This window comes from Antechinus flavipes, chromosome 3 (genome assembly GCF_016432865.1).
Source record: "Antechinus flavipes isolate AdamAnt ecotype Samford, QLD, Australia chromosome 3, AdamAnt_v2, whole genome shotgun sequence".
NCBI lineage: Eukaryota > Metazoa > Chordata > Mammalia > Dasyuromorphia > Dasyuridae > Antechinus > Antechinus flavipes.
Genome location: NC_067400.1, coordinates 321,215,200 through 321,239,458, shown reverse-complemented (window position 1 = coordinate 321,239,458; position 24,259 = coordinate 321,215,200). Strand labels below are relative to the sequence as shown.

Here is a 24,259-nt window from a genome sequence, read left to right as displayed (position 1 = left end):
TTGAAGGTGAACTTCATTGAATTTGGAAGAACAAGTAGGGCAGTTTTGACAGGAACATAATGTGGTTGATGGGGAGTAGTATAAAATAAGCCTAGAAAGGTAGACTAGAGCCAGTTTATTAAAAGGCTTTTAATAACAAGCTCAGGAATGTATGTATGTTTGTATTTTCTCCAAATGGTAATAGGGAGCATTGAATATTCCCAAGCAAGGGAATAACAGAGTCAAACTTTTTTTTAAGGAAGATTATTTTATCTCTTGATATGGTTTTTCTTTCCCTTCACCCAGCTTATTCTTCTGTTCCTCTCTCTCAATCTGCCATAGAACAGATTTTGAGAATATGTCTGTAACATATTATTTGTTATATTTAAGGCTATTTATATTTTTAGATTTTAATTTAAAAAACACATGGAGCAAAACTTTTTATATTTCTTTCTCAAAAAAATAAAAACAAATAAGCAAGGAAACCTTATCCTATAATAAAATAATCTTATCTTAGATCTATGAACTTTTAAGAAAAAATTCTTGATAGTTATATTTCAATAAAATGAGTTTTCTTTGTTATCCTTTGTATTTCATTTTATGCAATAAGATCGTTATTCTGAAAAGGAGTCCATAATCTTCAGCAGACAGCCAAAGGAGATACATGGCACATATTTTGTCTTGCATTTCCTGTGGATCAGATACTAGTCCTATTCTTTGCCTAGTAGAGAATTAGGGGCAGATTCAGGAATCTTTGCTCCAACTGGTTTTTTCAACCAATAATCTTTAACCTGAAGCCTTTAAGCTGGACTTCCATCCATTATGTATGGTTTTGACAATCATAAACTTTCTAAACAAATTGTGTTTCTATTATTTCCTTACAGTTACTGGGCCACTATTATGCAGAGGTCTGTGGAATAAATTAGCTTCAGAACTTATAAAAGTCTACTGCCAGAGTTGTTCAAATGTTTAAAACCCTGGACCATATTTCTCTAAATTCAACCTGCAGCTGCTGGATCTTTTTTTCTTTTTTTCTGCCTCTCAATCCTGCTCCTCCCCCACTCCTCTCATCCCTTCATTCCTCTCTCTCCTCCTCTTCCTTCTCAGAACCAGGATGTTTTTTCTTGCCTTTTTATTGTTTCACTAACCTAGTCGGTCTCCTCTGGTGGACTGCTGCCAGCCAACTTCCTCTCTTTGGGATGTAAGCTCAAGTTGAAATGACAGCACACAGGAGATAGTGGGAGCACTGCTCCCCTCCCTTCTTCCCCTGACAGCTCCTGGGGTGGAAGGTTCCAATGAGTGCTTTCTACCAGGTTAAAGAAGGAACTGCCAGGATTTTTGTCTTTTTTATAAAGCAGCAGGAGAGAACGCCTAGCTCTTTGCTAGTGAACTCTATCTTTTTATCTTCTTCATTGGCAGCCCCCCAGGGTATTTGCATGTGTTACTCCCCCTTCCTCTGTCCCTCTTCTGTCCCCCTCAGGGACCTCAGCAGGTATTAAATGGGGGGGGGCAGTGATGCAGTGCAAGACTGAACCAGTAAAAATAAGGACTCAATAAACTTAAAAAAATTTTTTTTTAAATTTATTTTTAATTTATGGAATAAAGCAAACATTTCCATGATATAGTACAATAAAAAAGGTGATAGCAAATGGAAGTGCAAATCTACCATGCACAATTTGCTATTCCTTTTAAACATACAATAAAATTATCATTTAAATTTCTTTTTTCCCTTTTTTTCCTCCTCTCCCACCCCTACCCCAGATGGCTATCATCGGACATAAATAGGTATGTGTGTAAATGTGTATACACACAAATATGTAAACATACATGTAACATTATTCTATATTTACTTCTGTTTATAAGTCCTTTATCTGGATGCAGATAGGACCTGGAATCGTAAAGACCTGAGTTTGAATCTTTCATCAGACATTTACTTGCTGTGTGACCATAGGCAAATTACTGTGGGTCTCAGTTTCCTTAACTGTTAAATTAAATCCACATTCTTGGACTCCTTTCCTTCCTCCTCTCCTCCCTCCTTCTGTCTCTTCCTCCTTTCTTTTCTTCCTTCTTATCTCACTTAGGCTGGAAGTTCAACGCCACTCATGGCCTGATCCCAATGCTGATTGCCATGGAAGCTTTAACCTATTCTGTTTTTCCATATGGACTAGTTTACTTTTCCCTAGGCAGCCTGGTGACCCTCTTCTTCAGCGTCTCATCATATAAGTGTCTGACTTCACATAGAAACTTGATCAGCTTTATCCCTACTGTAGCTTAGAATTTCGAAATCCAAGTGATCCATCAGCCTCAACCTACACCATTAACGAGGATTACAGGCATGTGTCACCACACCAGTAAACTTGTGTCTCTTGGAAAATAATCCTCTGTGGTTGTATGTATATGTGGTGTGTGTATATGTGTGTCTCTCGGTGTATATATATGTCTGTGTATACATATATGTGTGTATTGAAACTATACATATCTATATGTATCTAGGTACACATATATAAGCTCTAAGAAACTTTGACAAGCTCTCTCCTCTCTGTTTCTGTCTCTGTGTCTTTTTCTCTCTGTCTCTCAAACTCTATATACATATATGTATACATATAAAACTTCCAATAAATTGACTTCACATTAAACATAAATTCTTGAGCTCTCCTATCAGTAGCTGACATTTATAGAACCATTCCTTCTTTATCAGTGAAGCAGCCTCAAAAGAGAACTAAATGTGTCTGATTACATCCAGTAATCCCCTTGACAGAAACTTTGGATCCAAAAGAGCTGTTCACACTGGAAGGGACATTTGGAGGTCACCTAGTTCAATAAATTGAACAATTTATAAAACTGAATTTTATAAATGAAGCATTTCAGATCGGCTGAGGGTCCCAGTCAAAGTGACTCAGTTTCCTTTAACTATTAAATTAAAATGACTCATTCATAGCTAACAGTTGGCAAAGGTTCACAGGATCAGGACTGGAAGGGACTACTCCAACTCCTTCCCTTTACAGAAGAAGGTCAGAGAGATGAAATGATGTGGCTGTGATCACATTAGTAAGTGACAGTAAGTAAAGCAGTAATCAGAGCCTTAATTCTAAGCCAGGTCCTCCGACTTCAAATCAAGGGCTTTTCCCACATGCTTCTCCAGACAGAATGCTGTCTTAATCTTACCCTTTTCTCCTTCTCCAGCTCAGCTTTACAAAACTGGAAAAGAGCCCTGAATTTTTGGCAAGATGTTCCCTCCACCCCAGGAACACTACAGAAACGGGAGCTCTAAGATGGAGAGCAAAGTGGGCACCCAGTAGGCATTTAATAAATGCTTGTTTGACTGATAAAGCCTCCTCCTAAAGTTTGTACTTTACATTTTCAGAAGCTGCTCTAGGTTATGCTTTTTTTTTTCCCCAATCAGGGAATAAAGCCCCAAGTCTCAAATCTTTTCACATTCTTGACTTTTCACAGCATTGCTTCTTTGTAGGAGTAAGAACAAGGAAGGAAACTAGAATCCCAGAGAGCCCCGGACAGTCCAGATTGAGGCCCAGGCTTTTGTTCACACAAACTCACTTGGCTTCCAAACGTTCTCCACCCAAAATCATTACATCCGCAGCAGAGTTTCAAAACACACCAGAGCAGCGGAGCCGAGTGGGCGGCTGCCTGCACAGTGTGATTTGAGGGGCCCCCACAAAGCCCTGGCTGACCAAAAATGTTCTACCGGTTCGCCACCATGCCTGAAATTCCCATCATTTAGAGAGATGCTAATTTAGTCATGACCACACCAGAAGACTCCCAGTATAACATGCTTATGTCACCAGGAGGGAAAGAAGGGAGATTATTAGCACCCTTAACACATTAGAAGGGATTTGTTTATCAGATCTGCCAGCTGTTCCTCTGGAAAGCAGAAAATAGGACCCTAAGGGAATGGAATATGGGATATAGGGTGGGGAGGCTGTCTCACTAACTAGCTAGTGGTCCTTCGGGAAGTTACCTCTCCCGTCTGCTCTTCATTGTCTTCATCTGGAAAAAGAAAGAAGTGGATTAGAAAGGGATTCTTAACCTGGGGCCCTTATTTGGGTGGGGGAGAGGGAAGGGAAGTTCGTGTAAAAGGCAGGATCTGTGAACTTGGTTGGGGAAAACATGTACTTTATTTTCATCGACCCCCAAATGAAATTTAGCATTTCTTTTGATTAAATTTCAATAGCTGAAATTTAGCCAAATACCATAGAATTAGTAGTATCTGTGATCTGGTCACCTGTAGAAACCACAGATATTTTTATTTTATATAATATTGTAGATATTTTGAAATATCATTTATGGCCACTGCTACTTCAATAGCTGTTAGTCCCACCTCTGGATATATTACTATATCAAAATTTTTAAAAATCATTTTGACAACTGTACTTCAATATGATTGGTTTTCTCTGTGCTTCTTTGTATTTTATTTTATGAATTTAAAAATATGATTCTGAGTAGGGATCCAGGGACTTTCCCATCTTGCCAAAGGGATCTATGCTACACACAAAAAAGATGAATAACCCTTGGCTTCTATGATTCCCTAAAGCTTTTTTGAAATTTATGTTTCTAGTTTTGGTTCTAGGTAAGATTTGATGGGAAGCTATATAGAATGTGAAACGAGAGTAAGATGTGGTACCTGGCTGAAATAAGGCACATAACATCCCAGGACCTTTTATACCTCTTATCGCTCTGGAAATAATAATTAAATTAGTCACCACCATTACTACTACTACTGCTGTTGCTGCTACTATAACTTCTACAACTCCTCCTCCTCCTATTTCTACTGCTATTACCACTACCAATACTATTGCCATTATTTCTATTCCTGCCACCACTACTATTACTGCTACCACTCTACTACCACCACCACCTCCATTACTACTACTATGAGAGCTATGATACAGTTATAACCTTTGAGTTAGGAAGACCTAGGTTCAAATCCTCAGACTCTTAGAGTAGCTCTGCAAGTCACTTAACTGCATCTAGTCATAGTTTCCTCATCTGTAAAATTGGAATAAAAATACCACCTGCCTTACAGAATTGTTTGAGGATTCAATGAGATAACATAGGTAAAAGGCTTTGAAAGCTTAAAAATACTGGATCAATGCTTGCTGTTCTTGAAAATGCTAACTATTATGCTCATGGGGAATGAAAGAAAGTTCTTTTCCCAACCTTCCCCCTTCCCCACACCAAACATTAGCTCATTAATTGGCAGCACTTGGTGTGTTTTTCAGCCACAAATTTGATTGACTCCTTGTTACACTGTAAGGGTGGGGGCGGACCCTCTGGGAGGAAATTGTCTCTTTGGATGACACCATGCACTCCCCGTACACACCCACTCCACAGCTCAAAAACAATGCAAGTTAAAAACCCCCAGTCATTGGGAAGTGGCAAGGAGGTTGCCTCTGAGCAGCTGCTAATTAGGACATCCTATTCCCAGTCTGTGCTAACATCCCCGATAATGCTGGTGTATAAACAGATGTCTTGGCACATTAAATGCTGCAGACGTGGAAGTTGTCAACTTGAAAAAAAAATTGTACTCAAATTGTCCTGTTAATTTAATCTGCATTCATGATGTGAGGGGAAGTGAGGGACTGACACAAAAGACTGAGAGGTCCTAGAGAGGATGATATTTTCCAGCTCCAAAGATGCTGTAAAAAAGGGACTTTTTAAAGAAGCAATTAGCTAGTCAATTTGGAGCTTTGGATTAGAATTCATGAGAGAATGTTTCCTTTGGGGGGTGGGAACCATGTAAACAGAAAGAGTAATTTGTGAAAGGGAAGGCACCTGAAGACTAAGGGGTAGGAAAGAGGCAGTTCAAGGGACCCTATCTTCAATTGCCTAGTGGGGATTTTCTGTCCAGGAGTTTCTTTTTTCTGTTTCTTTTCCCTTTTCTTCCCATATCTAAAACTAACCTCTCTCATTTCCATCTTTTCTCTTGGAAGAAAGCACACCTGTTTTTGTTTGTGTCCCATCCTTCTAGAGTGAAAACATTGGTAGAAAAGGAAATATGGCACCCCTGAACTTTGTTTAATCTTCAGCTCCTAGCCTAATAGTTTGTCATAGAATTGTGGAGCTAGAGCTGAAAGTGACCTTAAAGGTCTAAATCTCTTATTTTAAAGATGGGAAACTGAGGGCCAGAAAATTAAAATGATTTGCCCAAGATCATACAGGTAGTATCAGAAGGAGGATATGAATATATCCTATATGCTATATATAAATATAGGTGTGTTATAAATATTTTTGTACATGTGGGTCCTTTCTCCTTTTTTAATGATCTCTTTGAAATATAAATTTAGTAGCAGTATTGCTGGATTAAAGAGTATACACAATTTTATAGCCCTTTGGGCATAGTTCCAAATTGTTCTCTAGAATGGTTGGAACAGTTCACAACTCCACCCAGTTTTCCCATGTCCCCTATAACATTTATCATTTTCTTTTTCTGTCATTTTAGCCATTCTGATAGGTGTGAGGTAGTACTTTGTAGTTATTTTAATTTGCATTTCTCTAATCAATGGTGATTTAGAGCAGTTTTTCATATAACTATAGATGCCTTTAATTACTTCATCTGAAAACTGCCTGTTCATAACAGGGGAATGTATTTGTATTCTTATAAATTTAACTCAATTCTCTATATGTTTTAAAATGAGGCCTTATGAGGCATTTAGAAACAAGACAGTAAAAATATTTCCCAGCTTTCTGCTCCTCTTGTAAATTTGGCTGCATTGGTTTTGTTTATGCAAAACCTTTTTAATTTAATGTAATCAAAATGATCTATTTTGCATTTCATATTGTTCTCTATCTCCTGTTTGATTATAAATTCTTCCTTTGTCCATAAACCTGACAGGTAAACTATCCCTTTCTCTCCCAATTTGCTTATAGTATCATCCTTTGGGTCTAAATCATGAACCCATTTTGACATCATCTTGGTATACGAAGTGAAATATTGATCTATGCCTAATTTCTGCCATACTCTTTTCTAGTAAAACTATATCATTTGTACCTACTGATCTTGGGTCTGTTCTTGAAATGCCACAGAATAAATCAAGTCAATTTCCTCTCTCTAAGAACTTCTAGTTCCTCATCTGTATAATGAAGGGATCAGACTAGATAGCATCTTTTTTTTTAAAAATTTAATTTTATTTAAAAATAACTTTGTATTGACAGAATCCATGCCAGGATAATTTTTACACATCATTATCCCTTGCACTCACTTATGTTTCGTTTTTTCCCCTCCCTCCCTCCTCCCCCCCCCCAAGATGGCAAGCAGTCCTATATATGTTAAATATGTTGCAGTATATCCTAGATACAATACATATTTGCAGAACCGAACAGTTCTCCCGCTGCACAGGGAGAATTGGATTCAGAAGGTAAAAATAACTCGGGAAGAAAATCAAAAATCAAATAGTTCACATTCATTTCCCAGTATTCCTTCTTTGGGTGTAGCTGTTTCTGTCCATCATTTCTCCAATGAAACTCAGTTAAGTCTCTTTGTCAGAGAAATCCGCTTCCATCAGAATACATCCTCATACAATATCGTTGTCGAAGTGTATAATGATCTCCTGGTTCTGCTCATCTCACTTAGCATCAGTCCATGTAGGTCTCTCCAAGCCTCTCTGTATTCATCCTGCTGGTCATTCCTTACAGAGCAATAATATTCCATAAAGACTAGATAGCATCTTAAAGTCTCTTGTGGCTCAGATCTATGACCCTATGGTTATATAATTCCTCTTCTACTTCAAATATTTGAAAATGTATTATATTTCTTCTATGTAATCTCCTTTACAGGCTAAAGAACTCTTTATTGAATAATATTTTGGGGTAGGGAAGACTTCTTTTCCATTTTTGTGTTCTAGTCTCTCTTTGGCAGTCTGGTGGATTAGCCTATGGACCCTTTCTGGGAATCATGTTATTTGATGTATAATCTAAGAGATATAGAATTACAGTGGAAACTGTTTTATTTAAATATGGTAATCAAAATGTTAATAATTTTAAAAACATTAATAAATAAGCTCACAAACCCCAAGTTTCAAGAAGTTCTCTTATAATGCAGGTTGCCTTTCTCCAGATTTTCACCAGTGGATCAGGAACCTTTTTATAATATGACATCCAGAACTGCACACAATGTTTAAGATGGGATCTGACCAGGTCAGTGTACATTGGAACTCTAGGAAGATCAAAGGAGGCCACAAACAGAGCCTGAGATTACAGTGGGAATTTTGGCTGCCATATAAACCTGTGGAATTGGCAGTTGATTTTTTGCTCTCTGCCTCCTTCTCTACAGGACTTTTTGTTTGTTAATTTTTAAAAATCAAGGCATTTTGGTACAGCTGCTCAATCAATGCTAAATTCACTGAATTATAAAGTGTCATCCAAAACACATTCTTCCATCTTTGTCATCAAGGGAATTAGTATCAGATGGTTGATTTCTTTAGGGGACTTTTTTTTTTTTAAATTGAACTCATATAGGACTAATCTAATCTCTTCCTGCCCCCTAAAGTCTTCACAGACTATGTTTTATGCTCCATTCTTGATGTCAGAATTCAGGTTATACAGTACCTATCTTGATACTGAAGAATTGCTCTCAAGAGAGGTGGTGGATTATAGTAGCAGAATAGGGTATGTGCTCTCAGAAATGGTCAAAGAGTTGGCTTGTTTTGCTTAGCTTCTGCATTACGTGGGAGGGTTTTGTTATGAATATTGGAAAATGACAGTAATGGGGAAAAGCCCTGATAAAACAAGGTTTAGGACTTTTTTTTTTTTTTAAGTGGGGAGGTGTTTGTTTTTAAGAAAAACATAGGATCCTTGATTTGGAATTAAATGGATCTTGGAGTCAAGAACTCCAAGTCCAACCACTTCATTGAGTAATGAGGAATCTGAATTACATAGCGGTTAAGTGACATGTATGGAGTCACACAGGTGGCAAAGGATAAATTTGAATTCAGGTCTATCTATTGTATGGCATTATCTCTCCAACAGAGGTCACTGGTAATGGGGATGTTGCCATTCTTTTCATTTTTCAAAGTCTCTCTTCACAGTGAGATTGAGCCTTTCTTATACAACAAAATACCGGGTAGTCAAAAACTGAGTAGTAATACATTCTGAAATATTTCTAGGAATTTCCTGAAGTTCATCATTTCTGGAATTTGCCTTTTTTCTCCTTTTTGAAAATTGGGACAACATTCTCTAACTTTGGTCTCTGACAACTCTCTTATTCTTCATAATTCCTTAAAGATTATTTATTTGCAGTAATTTCATGATTAATCTGAAAGTTTTTTCATTACCCTCATCCTTGAGATTTGGAAAAATTAATCTCCCTTGGAACTATTTTTCTTCTCTAAGAAGCTAGAGTGAAACGCAGAATTCCTTAAGCAGAAAAATTAGCTTAAATTTATATTAAGGATTGCCCTAGGCAGTAGAATAAATATTGCTCATATCCTATAAATTTTTCTTATACAATTCCCTTGGTGCCCTGTTTTTTTCAATATTTTGGGGCTGACTCTCACATCTTGCTTAGTAAAACTACTTGTTGTGTCCTCATTGAAACACTATAGTTTCTGGCATTTTTAAAAAGGGTTTCTTTCTTTCTTTTTCCTCTTGATTTAAAAAAAATATTTTCTTTTTATTCTTTCCAATAATTCAATTTTAATTCATTTTCAGTTCTGAATTCTATCCTTCCCCTCTACTCTTCCCTCATTTTTGAGACCAAAACCAAAACACACAAAAAGCCCTTAGAAATATATAAAATTGTGCAAACAAATGTCCACAAAAGTATCTAGAAAGAAAAAGAAGAGAAATATGCTTCAGTCTGTACTCTGAGTCCATCATTTTACCATTTGGAAGTACATAGCATGTTTCATTCATGAATCCTTTAGTCATTGTGTTGATCAGAGTTCTTAAGTCTTTCAGAATTGGTCATCTTTATAATAGAAATGTTCCTATAGAAATTATTCTCCTGATTCTGCACAATTCTTTCTTTATCAGTTTATAAATATTTCTGGAATTGTTCTCTTTCATAATATTGATGATATAGTACAAATTATTCTCTTGGTTCTGCTCATTTCATTTTATATCAGTTCACATAAGTCTTTCCATTTTTCTTTGAAATCATCTATTTCTTCATTTCTTACAATGCAATAGTATCTTGTAATATTCATATGCTACACCTTACTGAACAATTCCTCAAATGATGGGCATACTTTCAGTTTCCAAGTTTTTGTGGCCATGGAAAGAATTGCTGTGAATATTTTTTGTGTATAAAATCTTTTCTTCTTTCTTTGTTCTCTTGGGTATACGTCTAGTAGTGGTATTTTTTAATGTATTTTTTAGTAACTCTTTTGTGTATAATTCCAAATTCCTTTGCAGAATTGTTTTTATCTATTCACATGTCCCCAGGCCTCTTTTTCTCCTCTCACCCCGTTATAGATCAATGTGCCTGGTTCCCTACAACCCCTACAACTAAAAATGTATCATTTTCCATTTTTAGTCATCTTTGCCAACATGAAGGACATGAGTTAGAATCTCAGAATTTCTTTTAAGAATTCCCAGTTGGGAGGGAGAATACAAACAGCAATATCTCTTCTCTGATGCTGATCAGGACTTTGATGTCAAATCTCTTCTTTTCTTTCCCTCCCAACAATGAAGCTATAGGGGTCACAGAACCCTCACTGAACACCAAAGCACTCGCCCTACTTTGCTAGGGTCAGAAAGGTTACCTTCATAAAGCAAGAGAACAACTTATGTAGGTATTTGCAATTGGATCTTATCATGTGCTTGAGTACAAAAAAACTTCACCCTGATCCCAGCATTATCTGGAAGTAGCAGATCAAGTAATTGCAAAAATCCCCTGTAATTTTATGTTTATCATAGACCCAGATTGTGTAACTGTGCTACACATAAGTAGTAGATTTTTATTTTTTTCAGAAAGCAAAATAAAACAACCAAAAAGCACCAACTCTTCCCTAATACTCAGGTCCTCATCATTCACAGAATGGAAAATCATTGATATTTATCCTGTATATATATTTGTTTGCATTGGATTGTCTTTTGCTTTGTCTTTTGCTTCTTTTTGCATTCCTAGCACTTAACACTTGACACGTAGTAGGCACTAAATAATTGCTTACTGAATTCTAGACTAAGGGACATAGAGCTGGAAATGACCTCAGAGTCCATTTAGTCCAGCATCCTCCCTTCTGACTTAAAACTGAGTAAACTTAGGTCCAGAGACATGAAGCCAGTAGTCCAAGGTCACATAGCTAATATATGATACAACTGGGATTTGAGTCTATGTTCTATGATACTTTTCCTACTGCACACCCTTTGTGTTACTATGGAAGGACCCAAGGCTTTCTTAGCGTTCTGGGTGCATTGGCAAGAGAACTCCACAAAGGAAAATAGCCTGAAGCAGCTTTCACCTACTTAATCATCCACTAAGAGTGGATGGTCTTGGGGACCACAAGAGCATGGTCTAGATACAGTGGTTCTCAAACTTTTGTTTTCAGTATCTTTATCCTATTAAAAATTGTTGAGGATCTCTCCAAAGCGTTTTTGTTTATCTGGGTTATATTTATAGACATTTACCGTATTGGAAATAAAAACTATTTTTGAATTTGTAGACCCTCTAAAAGGGTTTCAGAGATCCCCAGGATTCTCTAGACCATACTTTGAGAACCACTGGGAAGCTGTGGATTGCAAATGGTGTCTTAGTGTTCTAAGAGGGACTGTTCCTTTCCAAGGGCCTCCCTGATCCCAGAGTATACTCTGCCTTATTACAGTGACTTGACTGGCTTAGAGCTCAAGTTGTAGACACAGCCCTCGACATTGCTCACGTATCTGTTTTTGGTTTATACATCCTGGGTAGATGGGTATCTTTTTCCTCTGTAATCACATAGCATCACCTCTTCCCAGCCTTATCTCATACAATCTTCTCAATCTACTCAACATTTTTATCCAAATATACTCTGTAGTTTCTACCTCCTTATCTTTTTTTTTTTTTTTTTGCTATTTCTTATGCTCAGAATGTCTTCACTATTTTTGCCTATTGAAATCTTACCCATTCATAAGCAAAACCACATAACAGTGTGATTGCTAGTGATAGCATGTGTCACTTTTCACTTTTGTAATTTATTGAATACCATGTGCTTGAGTTGGATCACATGATGCCAGTTCTGATTACTGTTTGTTGAAAGTTTTCCTCAGCCTCTAAGTGTTAGTTTTATTTCTAATCAGTCAATTAGCAAGCATTTGTTAAGTGCTTACTCTGTGTCTCAGACCCTGTGCTAAGCCCTAGGATGCATTTGTGTTGTTTCAGGTGTGTGTGTGTGTGTGTGTGTGTGTGTGTGTGTGTGTGTGTGAGAGAGAGAGAGACTTAGTCTAGATTTTCCTACATTGGGTTTGCTTTGAGCCTCAAGATCAGGTATATGTGTTGTATAGTTTATATTCAAGGTTTGTTGATTTCTCCTCTGACACGGCTACTCTCTTGTTCAGGCCCTCATCTCAAACCAGGATTATTACCATAGCCTGCTGGTGGGTGAGCTTGCCGGCCTCCAGTCTCCCCTCCCTCCATCCTTTTTTCAGTCAATAAAATGATTTTCCTAAAACGCATGTCTGATCATGTTAAATTTCAGGGACTTCCTATTGCTTCCAACATTAAATACAAAATTCCCTGATATTCAGAGCATTTTATAACCAATTTCCACTCTGTTCCCAACCCTCCCTCTGCCCCTTTTAGTCTTCTTATATCTTACCCCCAACACATATTTTCCAATCCAATAACATTGGCTTCCTGGCTATTTCAAGAAACAAATTTCTGGGCATCTCCTCTGATTGACCCCTATGCTTAGAATGCTCTCTTCCCGTTAAAGTCCCAAGAAGCCTTTCCTAATCCTTCTTAATTCTAGTGTTTTCCCTCTTTTAATTATTTTCTGTTTAACTTGTATGTAGTTTGTTTGTACATATTTATTTGTTTGCTGTTTCCTCCCTTATATTGTTAGCTCCATGTGGACAGGGACTGTCTTTTGCTTCATTTTGTATTCTGAATGCTTAGCACAATAACATAGTAGTGCTTAATAAATATTTATGACATTGTTCAAAATAATGAAATGGACATGGTACTTTTACATTATTGCCTTGCATTGACTTGCATGGAAATAACTGATATAAGCTCATAGAATCCTGAGATATTTATATTATATTATATTTAGTCAAAGTTGAGATCCATGTTATTTTTCAGATGACATCCCTTTAAATATGAAGAAAATCAAATTATTTGCATATCAAAAATCAACTAAGAAATGGATTTTGAATTTTTATGATATTTACCTTAGATGACTGTATAAAAATACACATTATAACTTAAGCTGTCTTGTAAATAGTTAATATGCTTTTAAAATTAACAAGTATAGACAAGATAGTCTGCAATGTTCTTCCTGTTCTTCCTATTCTTGTTAACATTTGTTAATCTGAAAGTATGGTAGATTGGTACTAGTAAATGGTGCAGAATTACAGAGCTGGAAGGGACCTCAGAGTATATCTAAATATTGCTCACTGCATCCCCCTATACCCTTGTCATGGCCCCAGGAAACGAGCATCCAGTTTCTACTGGAAGACCTCCAGCACTTTATTAGTTCTTTATAAGGTAGGCATCATTTCATTTTTAGACAAACTTTAACTATCAGGAGATTTTTCTGTAGGCTAAGCTAAAATCCATCTCCCCAGTTCTTGAGTGTTTACATTATTTTAAAATTTGATTAATTTCTTTGAGTATGATGGAGCTAAAGATAGTAATGAAATCACAGTGGGTTCATCCATAAGAAATATGATATTGAGCTAAGTCACTGTACGAAGCAAGGTCTGTGTCACAGATTGGCTCAGTTACTCCTTCATTCTGTGTCTGTATGGCTTTCAGGAAAGAAGAGATTTTGTAGTCCGTTGATAAATTGACTAAATGTGTAGAATCAGCTAGATATCTATCAAAGAAGACTTTGACTTGCTGACTAGCCATAGTGTGTGTGGGTCTCATTGTGCCATTTATCTTGATTCACCCAGTTCCCTTTGTGACAAATAGGGCAAATATATAAGATCACTGAATGGAAGGGAAAGTATTATCTGTTGCTGTAGTACTGAGTTTTTCATTTTGGAGTTGACAGGAGGTTGATACAGAGATTGAACTATGTTGAACTATACTAACCTGCTGGACACAGGAATCAGAGAGTAAAAATGGTGCTATGACTTTCTACATTATTTAAGTTAACTGTATAGTTGCAAAGTTTTTTTTTCCTTCTTGTTGCTAGGACACAACCTTATGGTCAGAGAATGTTGGCAATATGATCATCAGGCCCTGTGCAGAATAAATCTAGTGATGGTCCTTGGGCTATATTAATGGCATTCTTCACTGTTATTCTGAATAGACAATGGATCCTTTTGGTCATGAGGCCTGAGCTCCTGGCTGCCTCCTTCTTACTCTATTCTTAAAAATTTTGTAAACTCACATTTTTTTTCCTGTGGAATAATTTTATTTTGTTCTTGCTTTTACTTATTTTTTAAGTAAACATTTATTTTCTTTCCCTCTAAAATGTACAATTAAAAAAGAGAGAAAAATAAAACACTCATAAGAATGCACATAAAAATGCAAACAAATTCAATTTAAAAAACACTCATAAGAATGCAAAACAAATTCCTATATTAAACATGTGCAAAACTCTACATTTTACTGTGTATTTCATATGTATCACCTCCAGAAGGAGGATATCATGCTTCATCTTTATAGAACTATGGTTTATCAGTAAATCAGTCAGTCAACAAGTATTTATTAAGTGCTTGTGGAATACCAGAAAGTATGCTAAGCAATGGAGATACAAATACAAGCAAACTGAAAGACAAGCAAAATAGACTTGAAAAGTGCTTTCTGTATTTTATCTTATTTGATCCTTAAAATGACCTTGTGAGGTAGGTGCTATTATTACTTCCATTTTACAGATAAGAAATTTTGTAATCATTAGATAAATTGTTCCTTTGGTTCTGCTCACTTTCTTTTGCATCAAGTCACAGAAGTTTTCTCATTTTCCCCTGAAACCTGCCCATTTTGTTTTTTCTTATTGATATATTCCTATACCACAGTTTGTTTAGCCACTTCCCATGAGGTGAGCATAATTTTATTATCTATCTGTTATATTTTTATATATATGCTCCCCTTTTCTCTTTGATTTCAAATGGAGTTATTGCTGGGTCAAAAAGAATACACAGATGAATTTATTTGGGACATAGTTCCAGACTCTTGGCTTTATCAACAATGCTGCAGGGTTCCTGTTTTCTGTAGGGGGGATTTTTGATATTTCTTAGTCCCTAGTAAGGCTCAGGACTTCCTAACATTTTACTGGTTTGTTGGGTTAAATTGTATCCATTTTCCATTACAAATAGACAGTATTTTTGTTTTCTTAAACCCAAGTTGATAATGTCAGTGTGTTCCTTTGGCAGTACAGTAAATAAGATAAAATCTGAGTCATCTTTTACCCTCCCCTCCTACTTTACCTATTATTTCTAATCAGTCAATGAATCCTATTGATTCTCCTTTCAAAACATCTTTTCTCCATTATCTCTTAAAGGATCACAGCATGCTAAGATCCTAGATTTAGCTAGAAGGGACCTTAAAGACTATCTAGTCTAATGCTTTCATTTTACAGATGAAGATGTTGAGGCTCAGAGAGGATAGGTAGGGGACATAGTCAAGAACATATAGGTAGTATAACATGGCAGCAACTTCATTATTCTCCAGGCTTCCATCAAAATTAGTCTTCCTACAACATCAATTTTGTTGTAGACACAGGATGCTAGAGCAGGAAGCAAATTTAGTGGACAAGACAATATTGTCCCCTCATTTGATGGATTGAGAAAATTAGTTCCAAGCTGATCTTCAGTGAACTTCTTTCTGCTGTTGAAATGTTTCCACCTCCATTCTTTCTGTGGGAGAACTATATGGATGACCTCTCCCTCCTCCCATCATATACACTAAGAGGAACTTTGGTGCACCATTTTTGAAAGATGGTCCATAGAAGAGTTGAACCTAATTCTAGTCTCCCTCCACTGCTCAGTTAGTGGTACATAGGTGTCCACAATTTTATCCCACTTTTCCCCTGACATATCCCCTTTCCCCACTCTCTGAAGGTGTATATACTACAAATCCCTCCTTCTCCATGAATCCCATTTTGATTTTCCTTTCTTTGAAATCCTCTTGTATGTAACTATTGCTTTGGTATTTAATCATATTCATCCTCCCATAATGACTTAAACAATGCCATGTGTATTTATTCTGATATAACTTTTGTCTTTGTAAGATTTTTACAGAGGGAAGAGGTTGGATATAGTAGTAGGAGAGACCTGAGTTCAAATTCTCATTCTTTACATATAAAATAGAAGAAATCATTGTTCTTACTGTTTCACAGGTGTGTTGTGATGAAAGTATTTTGTAAATCTTGCAAAACCTTGTGTTCCAAATTTTTCTCCCTTCTTTCTCCCCATCCTTTCCCCTAGACAGCAAGTAATTCAATATATGTTAAACATGTGCAATTCTTCTATACATATTTCCACATTTATAAGACAGAATTTTTTTCACATGTAGCCAATACTTATGAGCAGTTTCATTTCAATAATCTTCTTTCTGAAGACTTATATTATAGACCTGCTGGAAAACAGAAAGTTTTCACTTAATTATTTTCTTATTCTTTCAGCTGCCATGAAAAGTCACAAGCCAGATAAAAGTGCTGAGCTCCAAGGAGAAAATTTCACTTCCTCCTCTCTCAATTACAAAAACATTTCAACTATGGTCCTCAAAGGTCTTGAGAAGTTTCAGAATTTCAACAGCAGCAGAACCACACTGGATGCCTCAGGAAGCACCAGTCTAGCATCGGAAATATCTGAATCCAGAGGGAGTACGATCTCCTCCAGTGAAATGAATGCTACTCTTTATTCAGAGACACCCTCTGTCCCATCCTCTCAGAAAAATTCTTCAGGTGTGTGCAAGATGTCTGAGTTATGTGAAAAATGGTACTGGGTGGAAGTGGGATTGGGGAAAGGCAGGGGAAAATGTTCTGTATTTAGGGTTATGAAACAATGAAGTGAACTGGCCCAAACTTAGGTGAATCTGCAATTTTATTTTGGTTCTCCCTCTCTCAGAGCTGATTTTAATTAGCTCCATTCCTTCTTCTCTTGTGCAATCCTCATCTATATTCTCAAGTTCCTAGCATGATGGATGAATTCCTTTTGGAGGACTTAGAGAAGGGCATGAACAAGAGGCATGCATGAGTTGTGATCTGCGTTGTTGGAGGGAATATCCACAGTGATGTGATCATAGAACCATTCAGCCATTTTAATTCTTCCTTCCTTATGCCCAATGTGTTAGAACCATTAAAGTTTTTAAAATAACTTGAGTATACCAAAGCTTCTTAAACTATGAGTCATGGCCAGGGGGTTGCAAAATTATGATTTATATCAGTAAATGATTGGTTTTTATACCTATTACTTATATACCTGGAGTTGTATAAAAATTTCTTGAGTGAAAAGAGGTCATGAGAAGAAAACGTTTAAGAAGCCCTGAAATATATCATTGATGCAAGCAAGAAGTTCATTGTCCATCTTTCTTTTTTGGCCATACTTGTCCTTAATGATGTCTTTCATGCAACTTCTCATGTGACGATCATTATAAATGATATACTGTAAGCCTTTTTACAGACATTGTGCATTTTCCCCTGTCCTTTGGGTCACTTGCTATTTTGATTTGTTTTTTTAAACAAATTTACAAGTTTAACAAAAAACAGTTAAACAAAAAACAAGTTATGGTGCTTCATGGCTCACAATCACATATTTATAGCAAGAACAATAACAGTATTAGTAATAAAATAACAATGTCTCATATTTCTGTAAGGCTTGAAAAGTGCTTTATGTACTTTATACTTGATCCTTAAAATGACCTTATGAGGTAGGTGCTATTATTACTCCCATTTTACAGATAAGAAACTGAGGTTGACTGTTTAAGTGATTTATCCAAGGTTACACAGTTGTTAAGTCACAGAATCAAGATTCTTTTGTTGAAGAGAATGAATTTTGTGGTAGCAAGTAGCCTGGGATCATTGAAAGTTCTGTACCATTTCGGAAATGTGATCCCAACTAATTTTCCTCTTCTATTCAACTTTGGATCCAACTCATTGTCTGCCTGAAATATCTAAGATACATACATGGATAGATGAACTCAATGAGCTGCATGTCCAGATTCATGTCACAGAAATGTACACTTTTCATCCACTTTGTTTTTTAGATATTAATAATTAAACTGATCTCTTTTGAACATTGGCTTAAATGAGGTTATAATCTATGACTGGGGCTTCCTTTTATCCATGTGCTACTTAACTGAAGCAGGTCTTCCAAACTGATAGAGCCCTCATATGCAGAAAGCACAGGTTTCAGGGAATCAGTAGTTCAGAGACAGTATATAACCCTAACTGCATTGAGACATCTTGCCACATGTTCTTTTGGTCTCAGAGGGACCAGATGGGAGAGTGTGGACAACCTGGGAAAGCTTCCAAGAATGTTCATTTGATTTTGTGTGATTGTGTTTTGTGATTTTTTTTCACCCCTTAAAGACAGCTTAAATGTTAACTGCTGGGAACATTGCCACAGAGATCTGTGACCTACACAGCTTGATGGATGTGGTTTTTTAACAAAGAATTTTGTCAAGGAAGCACTGAATGATGGGTAGGATTTGGATAGGCACAGAGGAATGGGGAAGGCATCCAAAGGCAGTAAGGATGGGGAATGGGGATACATAATAAAGATATAGAGGTGCTATGAAAACTTGGTGGTGGTGATGGTCCTTAGTTCTTGAAGAGGACCAGTGTTGAGTCAGAAATGTGATGTGTTTGTAGGAAAGTGAGGAGAGAAGCCTGATGACAAGAGCACAGTTAATAAAGAACATTTATTAATTAGAGAGTGTCCAGCAGAAGGTCTTTGATTTTATGTTCTTTGAAGATCAGTTGTAGGAATTGAGCATGTTTCTCCTTGAGAAAAGATTTGGAGAAATGGGAAAGATGTGCAGCCACGATACCCATATTTGAAAATCTAGTTTCTGTCTCTCTCGGTCTTGTTCTTGTTCTCTTCCTCTTTCTATATATGTACAATATATAAGTGTATATACATAAATACATATAGATATTTATATATATGCTGTATACATATATATATATATATATATAATATGTACATACATATATATGTATATGTGTTTGTATGTATGTATGTATAAAGAAGCTGAAAGAGGTAGATACTGAGCCAGAGAGATAGAGAGATGGAATGAGGAATATTTTGAGTGGGAATCATGGCAGCATCTACAGGGTGCTGGAATGGAAAAGGACCATATTTCATGTCTCAAATTATATATCACCTGGAAAACTGTAGCTGAAAATGTCCAGCCATAAAACTTTCTCTTCCTTTTAAAAGGCCCATTGAGTCAGTAACTTTCCTATATCAGAAGCCTCTTTGAAGGCTCTTTATTATTTCAAGTTTTGATTCCAGTAGCTTTGAATCATATATGACTGGAAGCAAGTTACTGAAAAGAAAAAAGAAAAGAAAATTAAATAAATTGAAATACATAAAAAAAGAAAGTTCAGAGAGGTTACAAAAAGGAAATTTTGCTACTACTTTGTTAATAAATATACTTTTTTTGAGGCAATTAGGTTGTGACATGTTCAGGGTCATATAACTAGTAAGAAGTAAGTGTCTGAGACCAGATTTTAATTCAGATCTTCCTGACTTCAGAACTGGTGCTCTCTCTCCACTGCAACATCTATCTATTCCAATAAATATACTTAAAAAAACAAATATGCCATAGAAATTTATTATTTCATATACAATCCAGATTTTTTTGTTTTCCTTTGTGTATGTTTGTGTTGTGAATAATTATTAAGTTCATAATAAAAAATTTCCAAAAAAAAATCTATCTGTAACAATTCTGGAGTTTTGGTAAGCTGCTGAAATATTCATTTTTCTTTATCTGATTTCAGCCCTGGAAAGTTTCCATCAGGCTTCTGACAGTTTGGAGTCAGATGGGCAGACCACCACCTTTGTGACTATCTCAGATTTTCTGACAAGGGAAAAAGAGAGGACATTGAGGTCTCTAACTGACATCACTCCCTCTATGGAAACTGAAAAAAGAGTTATTCCATCTACAGAAACATCCACTCCTTCCAGCTTGATACATTCTTCAACTTCTATATTAGAGACCAAAACAGCAAATATCTTCTCCCAGGGGAGAAATCATACAAAACTTCCATGGCCACATTTCTTCAGGACATCAACTTACCCATCTCCCTCAAGCAAGTCTTCATGTGAGTATTTATTATAGTCACAAAGAACCCACACTGCTTTTCCAAATCTAATTCCTAGACCCCATAAAGCCTTCTTGGACTAATCAACCCCTCAGTAAGTTTAATATATATTATTAGCAATTTTCTCCACCACTTTTTAAAGCCAATCAACAAAATAAACTATCTAACCATTATTAATAACATTTATCTTTCCCAGTTGGAGATGCTCATGTTAAAATTTAGTAATTCTCTCTTACAAGCCTATTTGAGTTTGCTTCAGTTTACTCCTGGTTGTAAAGCAGTAGTAACTACAAAGAAGTAATGTATGTTATTTTAAGACAGGTGTTAGGGTGGGGTTGGATCTAAATTTATATCTTCTGTATCTACCACAATGCCATGCACACAGTCTTTTTAAAAGGCAAAATCATAAGATTTTAAGGTAGACAGGATCTCGCACTTGGAAGGACTTTGGAGCTCATATAATCCAACCTCTTTATAATACAAAACAGAAAATTTAGAACCAGGGAAATGAATGATTTGCCCAAAGTCATAAAAGTTGCGAGTTCAAGAGTAGGGATTTGAACCCAGGTCTTAAGCTTTCAAATTTTAATTCCTTTTCATTGTACCCTGTTATTTTAATCTTGAAAGTACAGTTGGAAGGGTTCTGATAAAGGGCTTATTTCTAAAATCCTGGAGAACTGACTCAAATTTATAAGAATACAAGTCATTTTCCAATTGATAAATGATTAAAGAATATGAATAATTTTCAGATGAAGAAATTAAAACCATTTCTAGTCATATGAAAAAATGCTCTAAATCACTGTTCATTAGAGAAATGCAAATTAAGACAACACTATATACCTTTCAGATTGACTAAGATGACATGAAAAGATAAAAATAAATGTTGGAGGGGTTGTGAGAAAACTGAGACACTAATGCATTGTTGGTGGAGTTGTGAACTGATCCAACTATTCTGGAGAGCAATTTGAAACTTTGCCCAAAGGGCTATCAAACTGTGCATACCCTTTGATCCAGCAGTGTCTCTACTGGGTCTGTATCCCAAAGAAATCTTAAAAGAGGGAAAAGGACCCACATGTGCAAAAGTCTTTGTGGCAGCTATTTTTGTAGGGCAAGAAACTGGAAACTGAGTTGAATGCCCATCAATTGGAGAATGACTGAATAAGTTATGGTATATGAATATTATTGTTCGGTAAGAAATGACCAGCAGGATGATTTTAGAGAGGTCTGGAGAGACTTACATGAACTGATGCTGAGTGAAGTGAGTAGAACTAAGAGAACATTGCACACAGCAACAAGATTATGTGATGATCAGTTGTGATCAATGTGGATCTTTTTAACAATGAGGTGATTCAGGCCAATAGACTTGTGATGGAGAGAACCATCCACATCTAGAAAAAAGACTATTGTTTGCTTGCTTGTTTTTTCCCCCTCTTTTTATCTGATTTTTTCTTGTGAAGCATGATAAATGTGGAAATATTAGAAAAATTGCACACCTTTAACCTATATTGGATTATTTGCTGTCTAGGAGAGGGAATTGAGGAAAGGAAGGGAGAAAAATTTGGAACACAAGGTTTTTCAAGGGTGAATATTGCAAACTATCTTTCCATCTATTTTGAAAATAAAAAGTTATTAAAAAAGTATAAGTTGAACAGGGTCTAGAATAGTTGTTATCCATTTGACTCCCCTGTGACTGCTGAATAAACGAATCCCTGTTTTGTAGAAGAGATCTGATAACCTGCACAAAGTCTTAAAGTTAGTGTCTGGGACTTGAACCCAAGACTCCCAAATACAAATCCATTCCCTATTTCCCCTTCCTTTTGTTTTTGTACAAGTTTTACACATGTTATTGCTAGGTGCCAAGGTGGATAGCAAGTCAGATCTATAGTCAGGAAGATCTGAGTTCAAATCCAACCCCAGATACTTAGTAGCAAGTCTTGACCAAGTCATTTTAATTTCTATCTATCTCTGTTTCTTCATTTGTAAAATGGGGATAATAAGATTATTTATCTTCCAGCATTGTTGTGAGGATTAAATGAGATATTTGTAAAGCCCTTTGCAAAACTTGAAGTGTTATATAAATACTGTTGCTATTCATAATAAATTATTAATAATATGTAAAACAAGTTACTTAGCTATTTAATCTAGTTATTATTTATAAACGTGTTCATAGACTCTCAAAGGACAGTTCAGGAAATGGGCATAAAAGAAATCTTATACATTCTCTTATTTTTCTCTCTTTATGATAATTTAGTGGGAGGGAGTTGTGATGTGTTTATGTTTATTAGGCAGCTAGGTGGTGTACAAAACCTGGGTTCAAATCTAACTCTGTGAGTCTAGTAAGCCAGTTAACTATGCTCTGTCTCAGATTCTTTGTCTATAGAAAGGGGATAACACTATGACTTAACTCATAGGTCTTGTTGGAAGGATAAAATGAGATGGTTTTGTAAATCAAGAACCGTGTAAATGGTGATGATGGTATTTTTAAATACTTAATAAAAACAAAAAATAAAAAAAGCAGTATATAGAAGGCTGGGCCTAGAATCATACTCATCGTCCCAAATTCAGATTTGTCCTCTGACACTTCCTAGCTGTGTGACCCTGGACAAGTCATTTAACTCTGCCTTGGTTTTCTCATCTGTAAAATGAGCTGGAAAAGGAAATGGCAAACTGCTCAGAAATGACTATATAACAAACACAAGAATAATTAATAACACACATTTCCTAATGACCCTGGGAACAGAAGGGGGGGAATAGTAGGAAATATTATTGTGATGGGCTTGGGCTAACCTAGGTTTTGAGAAGATCTTAAGGTCAAAGCATCTTGAAGTGTGTGGGCTTTTATTAATCCTACAACTCACCTTCCTTGTTCTAACATGAAATCCAGAGGGGGCTGTTTTGCTCAGAATCACACAGGGAGAAGGTTCAAGAGCCAGGATTCATACCCAGGTCTGCTTTGTTCCAGTGTCCTGTCTGTAGAACCTAGTAACTTGGATTTACATCATCAAAGCAAAAAGCAACTGCTGAGTTACTTAACATAATGATTTGGTTTAAGCAGCTAGCTCCTCTCATATATAACTTGAACCTGCTGCTTCAGTTAAAGGGATAATTCTCTGATACCTTCCAGTCACTCAATGTGCATTTATTAAGTGCTTGGTTTCAGTCATGTCTGGCTCTTCATGATACCCTTCAACTACTAAAATGGTTTACCATTTGCCTTCTCCATTTTACAGATATGGAAACTGAGGCAGACAGGGTAAAGTAATTTGCTCAGAGTTACACAGCTAATCAGTGTCTGAATCTAATTTGTACTCAGGAAGATGAGTTTTTCTGATTTTCAGACTCCACACTCTTAATAATTAATGCTTACTATGCTTAATAATTAGTGCTTACTATGGCCAAACACTATTTAGGAGAATATTTTTACAAATTGTTAATAAGTAGCTTTTGGACTACATGATGCCCAAGGTTCTTTCCTCTGCTTTAGTTGTTTTGATTTCTAATTTATAAACCAATCTTATTATTACTAAATTCTGGAAGGGAAGCATTTGTTTATTGAGCTGTATTTGGATTCTGCTTTAGTTCACAAATCCTGGGATCATCATTTCTGTTTGCCTTTAGCCCATTCATTTGGCATGATTTTTTTTATTAAAGCTTTTTAATTTTCAAAACATATGCATGGATTATTTTCAACATTAACCCCTGCAAAACTCTGTGTTCTAGTTTCCCCCTTTTTCTCTCTCCCTCTCCCTCAGACAGCAAGTAATCCAATATATTCAAACATGGTAAAAATATATGTTAAATCCAATATATGCATACATATTTATACAATTATCTTGTTGCACAAGAAAAATCAACTCAAAAAAGAAAAAAAAACATATCTGACATGTTTTCAAATAACTTTATTT

General features: G+C 36.1%; 1 protein-coding gene across 2 annotated transcripts in view; it reads left to right on the top strand.

The window, feature by feature from the left end:
* HEG1 (heart development protein with EGF like domains 1) overlaps nucleotides 1-24,259 on the top strand; it is a 111,331-nt gene that overhangs the window by 27,866 nt on the left and 59,206 nt on the right. For both annotated transcript variants that reach the window (XR_007951911.1, XM_051985471.1), the window contains exons 2-3: nucleotides 16,707-16,988; nucleotides 20,031-20,354. Coding sequence is in view for 1 of the 2 variants with exons in the window: in XM_051985471.1 (XP_051841431.1) it covers nucleotides 16,707-16,988; nucleotides 20,031-20,354 (606 nt within the window). In the remaining variant the exon portion in view is untranslated. The remainder of the gene's footprint in view (nucleotides 1-16,706; nucleotides 16,989-20,030; nucleotides 20,355-24,259) is intronic.